General features: G+C 52.3%; 1 protein-coding gene across 1 annotated transcript in view; it reads right to left on the bottom strand.

The window, feature by feature from the left end:
• Nucleotides 1-13,289, bottom strand: part of ST8SIA2 (ST8 alpha-N-acetyl-neuraminide alpha-2,8-sialyltransferase 2) — a 67,771-nt gene extending 54,482 nt beyond the window's left edge. Inside the window, exon 1 of the mRNA XM_086711480.1 lies at nucleotides 13,033-13,289. Coding sequence (XP_086567606.1) covers nucleotides 13,033-13,130 — 98 coding nt within the window. The 5' untranslated portion in view covers nucleotides 13,131-13,289. The remainder of the gene's footprint in view (nucleotides 1-13,032) is intronic.
• Between the last annotated feature and the right edge of the window lie 3,630 nt (nucleotides 13,290-16,919).

Genomic DNA, 16,919 nt, shown 5'->3' on the forward strand with positions numbered 1-16,919 from the left:
CCACCAAAGGGGCAGATAGTGACCAGGGGGAAGAAGTAAGGCTAGCACGTGGTCGCTGCATAGATGTCAATTGTTTCCTGGACCCACCTTCACGTGTTCTGCCAGCTCCACATTATTGACTTAATACTTTACTTTGCAATGACTCGCTTAAAAATTTAAATGAATTTATCACAAAAGGAATCTTTATATCACTGCCATAAATAGAATACCAATATCCCTTGCCCCGAGTAGAAAGTAACGGCAAAAATAAACGCAGTTAAATTCTCTGCTACCGACCTGCCCAGAGGCTGTCTTTACCTGAAGGAGCAGGTTGGTTCTAAAAGGCTCCGTTATACTTGTCTTAGATCGCCCCCAGAGGCCTCCTCCCTCAAATCTTCTGCTTTCCAGAACAGAGCACAGTTTGGAATGAGACTGTAGGCTGGGCAGGTCACCAAAAACACTCGGGAACCCCAAGAACTCTAGGGGAGTGTTATTGTATATGCCAACTGTAAAGGGAGTGCCATTTGCTGTGTGAATGACCACCTCTCAGTCAAGTCATGAGGGGGCCTAATGATCCAGTCGAGGAGTGCTCTGCTGTCCAGCTTCTCCAGAAATTTCAATCACGTGCTCTAGGCCTGGGTCAAAGTTGTTTCTGGTACAGACCGGCCGCAGCCTCCTTAAAAACTGATTTAGTAAGCCAGTTAAATACTTGATTAGGATTTCTCCTTGCCTTGCCTCATCTGGGAGATGGTCAAAGAGAGAGAAGCAGGTTAATCTCTAGGGCTAAATTGCCAGCACCTGGGAAATGGCCAGCTAGACCTTGAGAAAATTCAGTTCTTTTTTTTGTGTTTAGTAAGTAGTTACTTTATCTCAGTCTCAGTTTACCTCTCCATAAAGTGGGTTTTGCAGGGGCTTTATAATCAATGTGTGAAACAATGTATGAAAGGCTCCCGGTGCATACACAGGCATCCAGCAAGTGGCTATAATTATGATTAATGTCTTTTGACATCCATTTGAACAGAACTCTAGGCCAACTTTGTGATGGGTAACAGGGATCCTCAGACAGGTTTCCCCTTGTCTCATGGGCCTACATCACTGCCTTGGGCTGCGACTCTGCAGAAACCAACTATTCCCACCAATGGAGGGAGTGTATACACAAGTTACCTGGGGTCTTGTTACAATGCAGATTCCATTTCATTAAGTCTGGGTCTGGGGTGAGGCCTGAGATTTTTCATTTTCACCAAAACTCCAGAGGATGCCATGTGGCTGGTCTGAGGACTGCCCTTTGAGTGACAAGCCTCTAGCCCAGTGGTTCTCAAAGGATGGTGCCTGGAAGGACCAAGGGTCCTTGGGACTTGTTCGAGATTTGGATTCTCAGACCCCACTCGGGACCTGCTGAATCAGAACCTCCGGGGTGGGGCTAGCAATGTGTGTGTGTTCTTACACCCTCATGTGATGCTGAGCCACAGCTCTGGCACTTCCCGTCCCTGGAATCCACCCACAGCACTTGCTCATTCCTCTTGTGCTATGGGAACCATGTGGCCTGAGCCTAAAAGGGAAGAGACAGCTGTATCTCAGCCCTTCCTAGGCCAGAAAGAGCCAAATCTCTGGGCATTAGCATGTGGGGGCTCTTTTCTGTTTTCAGATTCACTGTTGACCCCCAAACACTAGATCAGGCGACCCCAATGCAGGTGGTAAGGAAAGGGGCAGCTAGGGACCTAGTTCTGCTAGGGAGGATGACTTGGCTGTCCACCGCCCTACTGTCTTCCCCCACCATTTGGTGCCTTACATGTGGCTTGGGCTTTTACGAGACCTCATGGGCTCCTCCACTGAATGGAGACAGGCAGGCAGACCAACAAGTATTTACAGAACACCACGCACACACAAATTATGCGTTTGCACTTTCCACAATCCTAAATCCCAGGTGTTGGGTATTTGCTCACCTGCAGCAAGTGTGTCCAAATATAACAAACACCGGTTTGTATTTCTGTAAATCTACGTCTACATCCCTTCTTCTTTTTCGCCCTCTACTTCCTCCGCACCACGCTTTTAGTCACTATATTATTTTTTGAACTAAAGCACGTTCCCATTGATGTTGCTCGGTTAATATCGTAACTACCCTCTTAAAATAAATCAATGGGTGTTGAGCACCTGCCAGACACTCTTTCGGCGGCTCGCATCTGTATGTGTGTTTTTAATTGTGGTAAAGTGCGCATAACATAAAATTCACCATCTTAACCATTTTTAACTGCACAGTTCAGTAGCGTGAAGTACATTCTCGTGGTTGTAAAACCAGTCTCCAGAGTTCTCCTCGTCTTGCAAAACTGAAACTCTGTACCCATTAAATAGGAGCTCCCTCCTCCCCCAGCCCCAGGCCACCACCTTGCTACTTCCTGTCTGGATGTATTTGACGACTCTAGGCCCCTCCTGTAAGTGGAATCATACACTATTTGTCTTTTTGTGACTGGCTTATTTCATTGAGCATCATGTCCTCAAAGCTCATCCACGTTGTTTTCTTCCTTTTTAAGGTTGAGTAATATCCCGTTGTACGTATATGCCACATTTTACTTATCCTATCATCCACCCATGGACATCTTTTGGCCACCGTAAATAATACTGCTGTGAACATAGGAATATAAAATACCTGTCCAGGCCCCTGCTTTCAATTCTTTGGGGTAGACGCCCAGACGTGGAATTGCTGGATCGTACGATAATTCTATTTTTAATTTTTTGAGGAACCACCGTCCTGATTTCCATAACGGCTGCACTATTTTTCATTCCCATAGTCCGTGTTTTATTTAATCCTCAGAACACGGTGAGTTGGATATTATTGACCCCATTATTTAGATTAGGAAAGTGGAGCTCAGAGAGGTGAGGGCACCTGCCTGCGGTCACACAGGCAATAAGTATTTCTCAAGAGACCAGAGCCTCAATGTTCCCACAGTAACCCTCAGGTTGGCAGCTGAGAGAAATTTACAGGGAAGACCTAAATGAGTTATTCTGACACTACTAGAGGTCGGAGCTTTGGTGGGCAGCACCAGGCAGGCTGGAGAAGGGGCCATGGTGCTTTGGCTGGTTCCACCCCCAAGGCTGGACCACGCGGGCCCATGCAAGGTCGTTTGTCAGCATGCCGTCCTCATGCACAGCAGCACAAGAGGCATCCTGCCCAGGGCCGGGATAGAGGCACCATTGCAGGTTTCTCTCTTGCCCTTCTCTTTGCTTCTCCTTGGAACTAAATCTACCCATCAGGGTATAGTCAGACATCACCCAGGGTCCTCTTAGCACCAATTCCCAAATTTTGGGAACTGCAGAGGTTCAATAGGAGAGGATTTGCTTCTCACAGGAGAACGGCAAATGAAAGCCACAGGCCTGATGAATTTACCAACTCATTTTCTCTGGATATCTTCTGCCTCCTCCCTTCATTATTTAAGCCACGGTGGCATTTACTGAGAGAGAAGGTGTGAATTAATCCTGGGTATCGCTCCTCCGAGTGCAGCCAATGTTCTTGTTCTTGAAATCGGAGAGGGGTAACTAGCGACACACACCCACGCCTCACCGGGCAGAGTCTGAGCGCGGCTGCCCCTTCCCCCAGCATCTGCCGAAATGGTGCGCCCAAGGGCAGAGGCCATCGCTGCGTTTCGGAGGCTCACCTCCCCTGCCGTGAGTCTAGTGTGCAGTGTCAGATGTCCCCAGTCCCCTGTACAAACTGTGTGGCACAGAGTGTACAGAGGAAGCCTCGGGAGCTGGAAGACCAGGACCAGCCGCCTTGTAGTTGCCGTGCACAAAAGCGGCTACAGCCTGCGTGGGCCGTGGAATCAGGCAAACCGGCCTGGAACCCCAGCTCCTCACTTTCCCCACCTGCGGGACCTTAGTAAATCCTGGAACCTCTCCGGGCCTCCACTTCCTCCTCTGCAAATGGGCAAAGAGGGTGGTTGTGAGGCTTCAGCGGGTGACCCGTGGGGCTCTTGGCAGAACGGGGGCCCAGAGGCAGCCCCCAGGCCACGGGACTCCTTGGGTGGGTACCTCCTCCCGGCAGAAGCCTGTCCCCTTCCCTGGCAGCTTCCTTCCTTTCTCGCCAGCCACCCCCCCCCCCCCCCACCCGGCCTGAGGAAGCTGAAAGCCCCAGCCCTTCTGTCTTTCCCCAGAAGAAAATTGCTCCAGGCCTTAATCATTTGTGTTGTTTCTCTCTTCCTTCAGTGTGTATCTGTCTGTCTGGTAATGAGACAGGCAAACAAATGCCGTGCTCCAGAGCCGATGTGATGAGACTCGGCGGGGCAAGCAAGTGGCTGGGGGAGGCAGAAAGACGGAAGGCAGAGCGGAAGCACCGTTGTGCCACAGGGTGATTCGACGCAGCAGTGGTCCTTAGGCTGCAGGATGCTGTCCCGGCCTTGGCACTGGCCCGCCGCCCCCCGGGTCTCTTTTGGCACTGGTGCTTCCCACAGACCTTTGTGTTTCCCAGCTTTAGCCTTAGGAGCAGGAGCATGCCTGCTTCCCTACTGGATGCTATTTAGCACATCGTTTCTGGATAGTTCTCCTTGTTTCCCGGAGCCTGGGTTCAAATCCCAGCTCTGCACAGCTTACTGGCTGTGTGACTTTGGCCAAGTTGGTTAACTGCTCTGTGCCTCAGTTTCCTCATCTGTGGATGAGGCAGTAACACAGCCCTCACAGGACTTCTGGGAAGGCTACAGGGGTGAAGAAGGCTCATGGGTCTAGAGTATCATTCAGCGCAGAGCAGACACCCACAGGTGATGCGTTATTCTCTGTTGGCTTCAGCCTCTGACAGAAAAGATGTGTGAGTAGTGAAGCCATGCTTCCAGAAGCAACCACCTCCCTTTACCTTTCTTTTTTTTTTTTTTTAATTTTTTTTCAACGTTTATTTATTTTTAAGACAGAGAGAGACAGCATGAATGGGGGAGGGGCAGAGAGAGAGGGAGACACAGAATCGGAAGCAGGCTCCAGGCTCTGAGCCATCAGCCCAGAGCCTGACGCGGGGCTCGAACCCACGGACCGCGAGATCGTGACCTGGCTGAAGTCGGACGCCTAACCGACTGCGCCACCCAGGCGCCCCCTCCCTTTACCTTTCAAGGCAAACTCGGACCCCAGTATGTTTGATTTCAGGGACGGGTAATGTTTCCCCCAGATTGGGACTTGGGGAGTCACAGGGTTATCAACCTCTTTGGCTAAGGAAGACTGTCACAATCACTATCTACTGACACCCTCTTTCAGGGAGGAATACCCCAAAGAAAAAAGGACGTCATCTCTGAACAAAGAAGAGTCATTGTCAGCAATGGTGATGAGCAACTTGAAAAGAACATAACTGTCATGGATGCATTGTGCTTTTTCTCTTTTTTCTTTCTCTTCTCCCTTTCAGATCACTGCCTGTCTGCAGATCAGCCTTCAGGACCACTGATCTAAGGATCATTTCGACCCCCTAGTCATTTACTAAGAGGCTAGAGGGGAAGGAAAAACTTTAAGCCTCAAAAAGGGGCTACAGGCAGGGCTGAGGGCCTCCATGTTCCTCCAATAAGAACACAAAAGTGTTCGGGGAAAGTCTGGGTCAAAGCAAGAGCCTCCTTGTTTGCAGAGCAAAGCAATTTAGGACCTCACACCCACACCCACCCCGCAAGGCGGACGCTGGATTTCCAAGAGCAGCGAATCAGGATTCCAAGTGGACAAGTGTCCGGAAGGGCCGCTCCTGCTGGCATGTCACCAGGATACATGTCTCGTCACAGCCACTGCTCTCTCCCCAGATGGAGCAGTTCCCCTTGCCACTGTGAAGTCTGTGACAGCTGAAGCCGAGAAAACGCGGGGACAAACAGGTCCCGTCAGGACACCGGGCAGCTTCCTAGCCTAGTGACGAATTGCAGGCGACTGGGGAGAATTTAAAACCAACCCAGCTGCCACCCAGGAGAGTGAGTAATCTCAACACTTAAGGAGAAGCCCCAGACCGGCAGTCATTCAGACACAGGAGACAGTTTTCCTGGACCCAGATGGCACCCAAGTGTCTCACCCTGGGGCTTCTCTTGGACAAATGGACCTACCCCATCCCCTGGTAGGAGATGGCCACCTGATATGTCCACCCCTCCTGCGCCCCCCTCCCCCCACCATGGCATTTATGTTCATTCTGTCTTTCCATCTGTCTCCAGAACTTCCTCCAGAATCTCTGGAGCTTCTCTAGGGTCCACACAGCTGCCACAAATCTTGACCCATCCATCACGATTCCCTGGTTTGCTCAGTGTTTGAAAATCAGAACACCAGTTAAAAATTCTTAATAACAAAAGTCTTGGAGATCACACACATTGGCCTGACCTCACGTCTCTTACCCTCTCAATGTTGCAAACATGCAACTTCCAGCATCCTCTCTGGGGATCAGCCCTTGGAAGGAAATAGTTGGCTCTAAGTGAAGTCTGCTCTTAGCACCCGTATGGAAGCATTAAGGTGATACAGGTGCACAAGGGCTGGCACTTTCTCTCCGGGCAAAAGGACGACGTCTGGGGGCACTGGCACTCTGGGCGGTGGCAGGGCTGGAAGGGGCTCAGTGGAGGATAAAGAGCTAAACAGAGGCTTGGAGGTGGGTCTCTACAGCTATGGTTTTTATCTGAACTGGCAGTTCTGAACATACCACCAGGTCTCCTTCTTTTACAAACTAGAAAGGCTTTTCCATTGGCCCGCCTCCAACATTCTAAGATGATGAACAACGCCCTTAACAGGGCTGTGCTCTCCATGTTGGATGCATATGGCGGAAAAAGCAGGACGTTCTGACTAAGTGGAGGGTGTTTACTTGTTATTAGACTAGTATAGACCTTTGGGGGCAGAAAGACTGAAAGCTTATTTTCGCCATGTCCTAGGCCTGAACTTGCTCATCCAAAAAAATATATTATGGGCTTTATGCACTAGACCATATGCTTATCACCAGGGGCCTGGGGGCAGGGAGAACTAAAACAGAATCGAGTCTCTCTTCATTGGCGTGGATACTGGCATGACAGCATGCTAAGGGAACACACAGGAGGGGCAGCTACCGCGGACTGTTCAAGGAGGGTCTGGGGTCTGGAAATGCTTTACAAAGGAACTGATACCAGACCTCAGCCTTGAAAGCGGAGGCAGGGGAAGGAAGGATAGGGTGGGGTGGGACTCAGGAGGGCTAGGATGTGCAAGAAGGCTTTTCCAGAAAGGAGAAAGAACATGTGCAAAAGCATGGAGGCATGGAGGCATGGCTCATCCCGGGAAATTGTAAGCAAAACAGAATGGCTGGAACCCAGGGAGGCTGAAACAGGAGGCAGGGGCCAGATTATGTATTACCTTGTACACCGTGCTAAAAGCCATGAGAGCCCTTCTGGAATTCCACTCTCTCTGAGAAGTATTTATAATTGGCAACTCACAACATCCCCAATTTGTAAAACCTAAATAATTTTTAAAAACCTAGCAACCCTGCTTTATAAGGGGAAAGAGGCCCTGAGTGGTGAATTGGTTTCTAAGACGGATCTGTATTTACAATTTAAATTTGATGCTAGGAACAGTTGGCAAGAGGACTTGGAGCAAGTGACTTAAAAACCAGAGCTTTCTCTCTTATTTTACCCTCCAGTCATATTTCTACGCGAGGTGAGGGAAGTACACCATGACTGGGGAGAAGAATGAGCTTCTTCCAAAAAAAAAAAAAAAAAAAAAAGAATGAAAAAAAAAGATTGTATCGTCTTGAGCAAATATGTATGCTTCTTACAAAGTGCCTGCACTTCAAATGTTCAAAGAGGAGAGCTTGTTTTCTTTCACATCAGCCTGGACTCATCCACCACCAAAAGGTGCACCTCACCTCACTCTTGGCTGACGGCCACAGTTGCTGCCTGCTCCCAGATCTGGTCACAGCCAAGGACCAGAGGTAGAACCCCACCCCTGCCCCCCAACTTGCCTTTACTTTCCCCAGACATGGTCTGATGTCTCCCTGAGGTGCACTGGGACCCCTGGCCAGGGTGTTGGATGTCTCTTCCAATAGACCCGTTGTTAAATATCTTTACTATCACCCCTGCTCCAGGCCCCTGGATGCCCAATCATATGGCACATAGATGCCAGCATTCTCTTTCAATTGACATCTGAATCAGATTTGCAGAGGGATGAGAGTTTTCCCTCCGGAAGCTTTAGCCAAGGCCCCAGCTGTGAGTCTAGGATGCCCATGCCTATGGCATGGGAGCTTGTCTGGCAAGCCAGGGGGATGGCGCCATTACTGAACTTGACTAGACCAATGGGGCATTTTGGGGAGACAGGCGCTCAGTGCTTCCACAGTCTTCTTTTTTTTTTTTTTCAACGTTTATTTATTTTTGGGACAGAGAGAGACAGAGCATGAACGGGGGAGGGGCAGAGAGAGAGGGAGACACAGAATCGGAAACAGGCTCCAGGCTCTGAGCCATCAGCCCAGAGCCTGACGCGGGGCTCGAACTCACGGAGCGCGAGATCGTGACCTGGCTGAAGTCGGACGCTCAACCGACTGCGCCACCCAGGCGCCCCTCCACAGTCTTCTTTATTCACCTTCCCTCTTTATAAGGTTCTGAGGCCAGACCAGTCTCTCAGGAAATCTCTGGGCCTGTGGAAGATCCCTGGGGAATGGGTTAAGTTCTGAGACACACTCCCTACTATTGGCACAGGGGGAAAGAACCCACAGGGCAGGGCAGTCTAGGAAGGTGGTCAAGAGCACAGGCTGTGGGGTGTCTGGGTGGCTCAGTTGGTTAAGCATCCAACTCTTGATTCTGGCTCAGGGCCTGATCTCATAGTTTCTGAGGTTGAGCCCCACGTGGGGCTCTGTGCTGACAGTGTGGACCCTGCTTGGGATTCTCTCTCTCTCTCTCTCTCTCTCTCTCTCTCCTTCTTTCTCTGCCCTTCCCCCACTCGCTCTCTCTCAAAAATAAATAACAATTTAAAAAAAAAAAAAGGGCACAGGCTTTGGCTTCTCACAGAACTAGGGTCCCTTGCTTGATCACCAAACCTCTCTGAGCCTCAGTTTCCTCATTGATAATTTGGAGACAGCCACAAGTACCTAGCTTAAGGAGGTTCAGTAAGGATTGAGTGAAGTGGTACTTTAAAGCAATTAGCCCATGTTTGACACAACAGAACTCAACAAATAGTAGCTCTTGTTGCCAGTGGGAGGTGACCACTGGGTGGCCATGAGGATAACATGTATTAACATCTATGAAGCACTTGGAATGGCCTTTGGCTCCTAGCAAGCACTCAGTAAATCAATAAATGCTAATGATCGTCATCATCTTCATCTTCACCATTATCACGATGACTATTATTATTGCCAGTTACCTCCTTTGAAACCAGAGACTTTTATGTTCAGGGAGATCCTCTGGGGAGGAGGGGATTGGGTTGCAAATATGGAGATCTGTGCGGGCCTGGCCTCTCTTTACCAGGTCAGGGTGTGATGTTGGATAGGTGAAGTTGCTTCTCAGGGTCAAATTTACCCTAACTGTAAAAAGGGAGGAGGTTTCCTAGGGGGAAACTCACACTTCCTTTCCATCCTAAGGCTGTGTGGGTGTCTGCTTTGCCCAAGGATGCCATGCATGGTCATCACTGGGCCAGTGCAATAGATGTGTATTGAATGCTCTGTGTGCTGGGTTCTGGGGACACCATGGTGGGCAAGACAGCTGTGCCTCACGCTCCTCTCTTGTGGGTTACATGTAAGACTAAAGCTCAGGGGACAATCAGAAAAACATTGTAGCTTACAGCTGGGTCTAAAAATTGGGGCATGGCATGAATCCATGGGGGCTGTTTTATCAAAGCCCCATCCAACGTTGGATGTAGAATTTGAATTTGCTCTTTGTTTGAGTGCTTTGCAGAGAATTCATCTTTCTACATTTCCTTTTCTCTTCCAGCCCCAGGGAGGCATTTTCACAAGTGCGCAAGTTAGAAGTTGAAAACCATCACCAAGGAAAAGAAACGAGTCTCTCAGAAAAAGCTTCGGGAAGAAAATCCTGCCCCTCATAACCCATCATACGATTACTTGGGCAGGACAGGACCTCTGAGACTACCAAACCAGAAGCTTCATTTTACAAGAAAGGGGATGGAGAACTTAAGAAAAGTGTATCTCAGTTTTTTCGACCTGATATGCATATACAATTCTCTTTCCTTGTTCACTTCTCATTCCTTAATCCTTTGAATATTTACTCCAGAAAGACAAGTCTTCCTTCCTTTTTTTCTTCCTTTTTTTCTCCTCCCTCCCTCCCTCCCTCCCTTCCTCCCTCCCTTCCTTCCTTCCCTCTTTCCTTCCTTCCCTCCCTTCCTCCCTCGCTTCCTCCCTCCCTTCCTCCTTCCCTTCCTTCCCTTCCTTCCCTTCCTTCCCTTCCCTTCCCTTCCCTTCCCTTCCCTTCCCTTCCCTTCCCTTCCCTTCCCTTCCCTTCCCCTTCCCCTTCCCCTTCCCCTTCCCCTTCCCCTTCCCTACCTCCCCTTCCTTCCTTCTTTCCTTCCTACCAAAATCACAAGGTCCCCACTCTTCACTGCCTTCCAGAAACAGCCATCCTTTTACAGAACCATCGTCTTCTCCGGCAGGTAATTTTCCATCTCCCCTAGCATAGGGGAGGTCAAGTTGGGGAAGGGTGGGCATGCCTGGTATAATAGCACCATGGTCTTCAGTGTGATTCCAGGTCCCCCAGGAAGACAGAACCCTACTCCTGGCGCCCCTTACTGGCCACTGTGCCAGGGCTCTTAAACCACTGAGCCCCTACTGGTTACTCGAAGATGGGCTGGTTCCAAGGGTTATATACACGACTGGGCTTGAAACCTGGCTTTGAAGCAGATATCAGACCTGTTGGGATTCTAGTCTTCTGCTCCATGTCCTTCTTCCTCCAGTCACGGCGAATCCTAGATACGGCTCCACTCCACTTAAACACTTGTGGGGCAGCCTGGGGGAGGGATTGAAGTGGGAGGATATTCTCAAGCTTGGGTCACAAGTGGTCTAGCCAGGGGTCACCCTGAGGACAGGGGCACCAAGAAGGAAGGATAATGCCACAGAAGATAACACATTTGACCTGTCTGACAGTTTTCCCCAGTGTCAGCCTAAACAGGGAACCTCCCAATGAAACAGGTCTCCAGGGGCACACACATAGCAGAAAAGCCCTGGGTTTTAAATATATATGCAAATGTCCTTCTTAGCTCAGGCCTTCTGGCTTATTCCTGGATACACTGTTGGAGTAACCTGATGTGGGGTGTGGGGGCTCTATAAGGCATTTGGCAGGAAAGTGCAGCATTCTGCGCAAAGTGATTTCCTGACTGTGTTTGAAAAATTAAAAGTCCCTGGCATGTAGAAGCTATTCAGTAAAAGTTTGGGGAATGGATAAGCCAGGGATGCCTGAATGAGTGCAGCCCTCCTTAGGTTTTTATAGTAGAACAATGGGCAGCTGCTGATCCGTCCCTCTCACCTGGCAAGGTCAGCAAGTGGTTCGGGCCACGCAAGCCCACATCTGGGAGGAGAGAGGGAGAACTGGGAGGAAGGCCCTCCCCACCGGGTCATCCATCACCCCAAGACTTGGCTTGCCTGATTTCCTTTCCGACCCTGGTTTTTGAGGCGAACAGCTCCGGAAAGTAGCGTGTTCCTCTATCTCCGCTTGGGAGCACGTCATGTATTAACTGAACAGTATTTGTGAAAGTTTGCGGAGCTCTTGGGGAAACCGAGGACGAAGAAGAGGCAGACAGAGGGGTTCTTGAAGTGCTGTGGAGTTCACAGAAGGAATTCTTGGGTTCCTGAGATGGGAAGGGGCAGGGAGAAAAGGAGAGAGTAGGAGGTGGGCGCTTCCCCCGTGTCTGGGGTCTGGGTCCTTAGGGCCTTAGGATCCTGGCATTCCCCTTTTGAGGGACGTGTCGGCATAGCGGGCCCTAAACTCGCTGTGATAATGAAGGCAACAAATGGGACAAAGGAGGGGGCGCGCGCGGCGCAGACTCGAGTAGGGCTCCGGCTCCGCCGTAGCTCCAAAGAAGAGGGGACCTTTTGCCCACTCGGCGACCTCACCTTTTCCCTGCCCTGGGCCAGGAAGCTCTCCACAGGGCCCCTCAGAACCCTAGCTGCCTCCCCACCTGCCCGCCGCGGGTTGGACGCTCTTTGTGGCGCTGAAGCAGAGAGACCGCGAGGAGCGTGCGGGAGGTGGCCGGGCGGGGCGCGAGTCTCAGCCTCCGGGACCCACGGCGGGTGCGTCCCGAGCCGCAAGTGCGCACTCCTGGAAGTCCCGCGCCAAGGGCAGGGGCTCGTGGTCCCTCCCCACCTCTGGAGAGATCCCAGAAAAGCCGGGGCGAGACAGCGCGCCTGGGGCCCCCCGAAGACCCCCCGGCGACGGTACAGACTTTCTCGAAAGGTCTCGGTCTCGGTATCGGCGCTGGGAGCGCACGGGAACCCGGGGGCGCAGGGGGCGCCGCGGGGTTGGCTGAGCGTCCAAAGCCAGGCGACAGCGAGAGTCTCAGCGCAGCCCCAAGCGCTCCGCCTCTAGCGGTACCAGCCGGCGCCCCAACGCCGGGCTCCCGGGCCGGCGGGAGGATCGTGTGCCAGTCCGTGGGTACTGGGGACACTCCCCTTCCCGGGAGCCAGTGCAGAGCCCCCGCCCTCCGCTCCGACCCGGGGATCCCCTCCCCCAGCGCAGAGATCCCCGCGCGCCCCCTGCCCACTTTGCCAAGGCGAGAAAGCGGCCGAGCTGGAGACAAAGAAACTCCTGCCTCCTCCACTCTCGGCCCCTCCGCCCACCCCAGACACTCCCCGGCGCCCTCCCTCGACCCGGCGACAGCGCCCGCGGACAAGCTAGGGAAGGGGGGTAGGGTGGGCGAGTCTGCTCCCTGACGCGGGCCACCTGGAGGCTGCCCGTGCTCCCCGCTTGGGGACACCCCACGGCAGCCGCGCCCCCCATCCTCCGCTCCCCAAACCGTCCCGGTCCCCCGGCACCGCCTCCCCGGGCCGAAACCTCCCCCCCACTTCTCCAGCTGAGCGTTAGGGGGGCGCGGCGCACACAAAGCGGGTGTGGGGGGCGGAGTACCGGGGTGGGAGAGATCCCGCCAGGGCTCCGCACGGGCCTGGGCGCAGCTATTTACCCGATTTCTTCTTCGATCTCCGAGATGTCCGCGAAGATGAGGAAGACCACGAGCAGCGTGAGCGCAGCCAGCATCCAGCTCCGGAACTGCAGCTGCATGGTGGGTTCGCGCCCGCCGGGACCCGCGCGGGCCGGCGCGAGGAGCGGGGGCTGGAGGGCGCAGCGGCGGGCGCCGGAGCCTCCGCGCGCGGCGCGCAGCGGGGCAGACACCCTGCGCTCCGGGCGAGTGCGGGCCAGCGGCGGCGGCGGCGACAGCGGCAGACAGGGGTTGCTCAGGCGCGGCGAGCCCGCTCGCTCCCTCTCCGCTCCTGCCCGCCCCTCCTCTCCCCTCCCTTCTCCTCCCTCCCCTTCCCCTCCCCTCCCTCCTCCGCCCCGCGCGGGGCTCTGAGTGCAGTTTGACAGCTTTGCTCCGCGCCTCAGCTCGCCTCCTCCCACCCTAGTCAACTCCAATGTCCAGCCATCCGCCTTTGCTTCTCCCGCCTGGTTCCTCTCTCAGCTCCCGAGGGCGCTGGGATGTGGCCAGAACCCGCCACTCCCCGCCTAGGGAGGCTGGGCTCGGGGCACCGCGGGCGTCCGGGTACCGCGCGGAGCCCAGGGAAGAGCGCGCACCGCCCGGCGTCCCCAGACGGCTGGCAGACGCCCTCCCGCGCTCGCTCTTTGTCCAGCGCCCTCGCTTCCTTGCAAAGTTTTGGCGACACAAAGACCTACACCTGGGGACCTCGGCGAGGAGGCGGTTTCAACCAGGCAGATGTTTCAGCAGTTGACGAATTAGGAGGGGTGGTGGGGGAAGGGGAGGAGAGAAAAGATACCTAAGATAGGCCAACTTCGGCGGAGATGCAGATTGCAATTTGAGGGTCAGGTGCTCGGCCCGTGAGAAACCACCCCCTCAGGGCGGTCATCTTGGTCACCACTGATACAGCCGAGAGTGGATCCGGAGAGGCTCCCCGAGTTGCCTGAGGTCACACAGCCTTGGCTAGAACTCTGGGCTCTTGCGGGAGTGGCGGCTCTACCCACAATGGCAGACTCAGCGCCCACCCTGCCTTGGCCCTCGCCCTTCTAACTCTGGGCTGGGCTTCCTCTCCCCAGCTCTTATACCCTCTCCTTGCAAAATCAACACCCCCCCACCCCCGCCACCCAGTCCTACCTTGATCTAAAGGCCTCCTAGAAAATATGGCTCCCACAAAGGGGTAATGCCCCCCATGCCGAATATTTTTCGCTTCCCCAGCCTTAGACAATTTAACTCAAATTACATTTTGCACCAACCATTAGCCTGGGAAGGGCCCCATTAAGTTTTACTGGAATTAGATAATTACCTAATTTTTTTTTTCTTGCACTAATTGTAACAATCCTGAAATCAGGAAATGTAACTTCCCAGAAGTGATGGTCGGGTTTATGAAAGGGTCTTTGAGGTCTGAGTTTGGGGAAAAGGGTCCTGTTCAAGAAGCTGTGTGGAATATCTTAACTGCCTGGAAAGGACTGAAGAATGGGGGGGGGGGTGCAGATTGGCTATTTCTTCAGGGCCACCAGTTCAGAGCCCGTTCTCAGAGGGTTTGGGGAGGGGCTGGGAGTGGCTAAGTCCTTTCAGGGTCACCTTGGGGAGGTAAGAGGGCCTTTAAAGCACTGCTTTTGGCCAGAGTCCTGCCTCTTTGTGTTAGGAAGGAGGGACAGGACCAAGGCTTCCAAGCTAGGAGGCTGCTGGACAGCTGTTGTTGATCCTGGAAGTGGAGATAAGTTCCGTTCTGCAGGAGGGGTTCCATCAGCCTGCCCGGAGAGCAGGAAAGGGAGGCAGCCCTTAGAAAGGGGGAGAGCTTTGGTTGTGGGGAGCAGACGTCTTGTCCCCATTGGAGGGGTGTACCAATGCCCGCGACAGCACTTAATTTCTTTCCCAGCCTCTTGCACCTCCATTCCTACAGCGAGCTTCTCCAGAATACCCCATATTTTTCTTGGAGTGTGATGTTGAGGTACAATGTTGGATGTTCATCTCCCAGTCCATTAGAGGTGGTAACATGCACCAAAAGAGGGTTTACCATCTGTGTGTGTGGCTGGCCACATGGTCTAACCATCGCGTCTCCACATCTTCTGATCGCCTTGATCTTTCCCTCTGTCTTGCTGCATGGGTGGTTAAGGAGTTGTTGAATCGCATTTGTTGTTGTTTTATTTTTCTGAGATGAATGGTTGTGATATCTGAACAGGGAGAGGTAAGAAAGAACAGGTTGTACCTGCTACGCTACTCAATATTTCAATCACTTATTCATTCAGTTCATTACTCAGCAATGTTTATTGAGCACCTACCCTGTGCTAGCCACTCTGTGCTTCAGGCTAGAGCTATGAAGAGGAGAGAGAGAGGGAGAAGGAGAGAGGGAGGGAGGGAAGGAGGGAGGAAGAGAGCGAGAGCGAGAGCGAGAGAGCGAGAGAGAGAGAGAGAGAGATATTTCCTGCCCTCTAGTGGCTCATGGTTTAGGAGGAAGACAGATGTAATTATGGTATGGGATGAGCTACACTATAGCTATGGTCTCCTGCATAGCTTATAACTAATTAATAAGATCACACAAGAGAGCAAGAAGAAACTGGCTGGCCTCTCTCTTCTCTGCTCCCTGCTTCTCTACCAGCTACACTCTTACTATGCTGAACAGCATGGAGAGATTATTATGATCCTAAATTCATCCAAATCAGGGCCTTCCTTCTTTGGACTCACTTGAGACGAGTCATTAGGACTGGACAGGAAACGTGGACACTGTTGGACAGTTCCATCCCTTATAGAGAAATGCTTGTAACCAGACCCACAGAGCAACATCTTCAACTACACCTGCTGGGAAAAAACTGGCTATCCTTGTTATTGAGGCTGTCCTTGTACTGAGAGTTACTGGGACAGGATTTTATTTGGAGGGTGATAGGGCACCCTCATGACAGTTGACCGCAATGCTGTCTGGAGGCAGTTTGAATCTGCATGGCCCCGTGCACACTCACTGCCTCACAGCTGTCTCTGAACACTGAGTTTGTTCCTGGAGTCTGGAAAGAGGGAACATGATTGCATTGGCAGTAAGTGTCATCGCTGCGGATGCTGAGTTAACTGCCACACGCACACATATTTGGCTCAGCCATCCTGACTGCTCCCCTCTTTCCGACCCCTCCGTTTAAACAAGTCCCTTTTCCTGCCTTGGTCTTTCCAAGAAACTGGGAAAACCCACAGTGATCACATCTTTAGGTTAAGTTCGTATTTGGGTTAAAACACAGGTGTTAGATGGGAGTGACAGCAAATTAAAAGTCTTTACCACACATTAACATTTTAACTCACATTAATGGTAGTATATTCGTTATCTGGGCAACTGATAAGGCCCTAGGAAGTTCATATTAATGAGGGATAGAGTAACAGGAGGTTCTGCAGAGCCCCCAAGGCACCTAGTGGATTCACACGTAGCAGTTAGGCAGCCCTTCCTTGTCTCTGACTCTGTCTAAGGGCGTGCTTCTCTTTCCAGCTGCTGACCTCAACAGTGGGGGCCCCCATCCAGAGCTGAAGTTCATGAAAACCCCAAAACCGTATGTATCACTGACACATCAACAAACTCTCTATACTGCTCACCCCAGATATGGCGAGTTTCCATCCGAACTACTTCCTGGGGGCAAAAAAGACACCTCTTGGCAATCGTTTTGCACAGGTACCATCATCTTCACTTTACACGTGAGGAAACTGAGGCTCAAAGGAGGCTCGATGGCCCAAGATAGCTCAGTTGGCAGAGAGGGAATTGCAATGCAGTTGGCCTCCTCTGGGCTTCATTGACTTCTGGGATTGTGGGAATGCCAAGGTCCTCTCAGCACTTTGGGCAGTTCTAAATGGATGTATAAGTAGGCAGCATCTTTGATTCTAATGGAATCCCCTTCAGCCTGGGT

The sequence above is a fragment of the Puma concolor genome, chromosome B3 (assembly GCF_028749965.1).
Source record: "Puma concolor isolate L17-30 chromosome B3, mPumCon1.1.hap2, whole genome shotgun sequence".
Classification (NCBI taxonomy): Eukaryota; Metazoa; Chordata; class Mammalia; order Carnivora; family Felidae; genus Puma; species Puma concolor.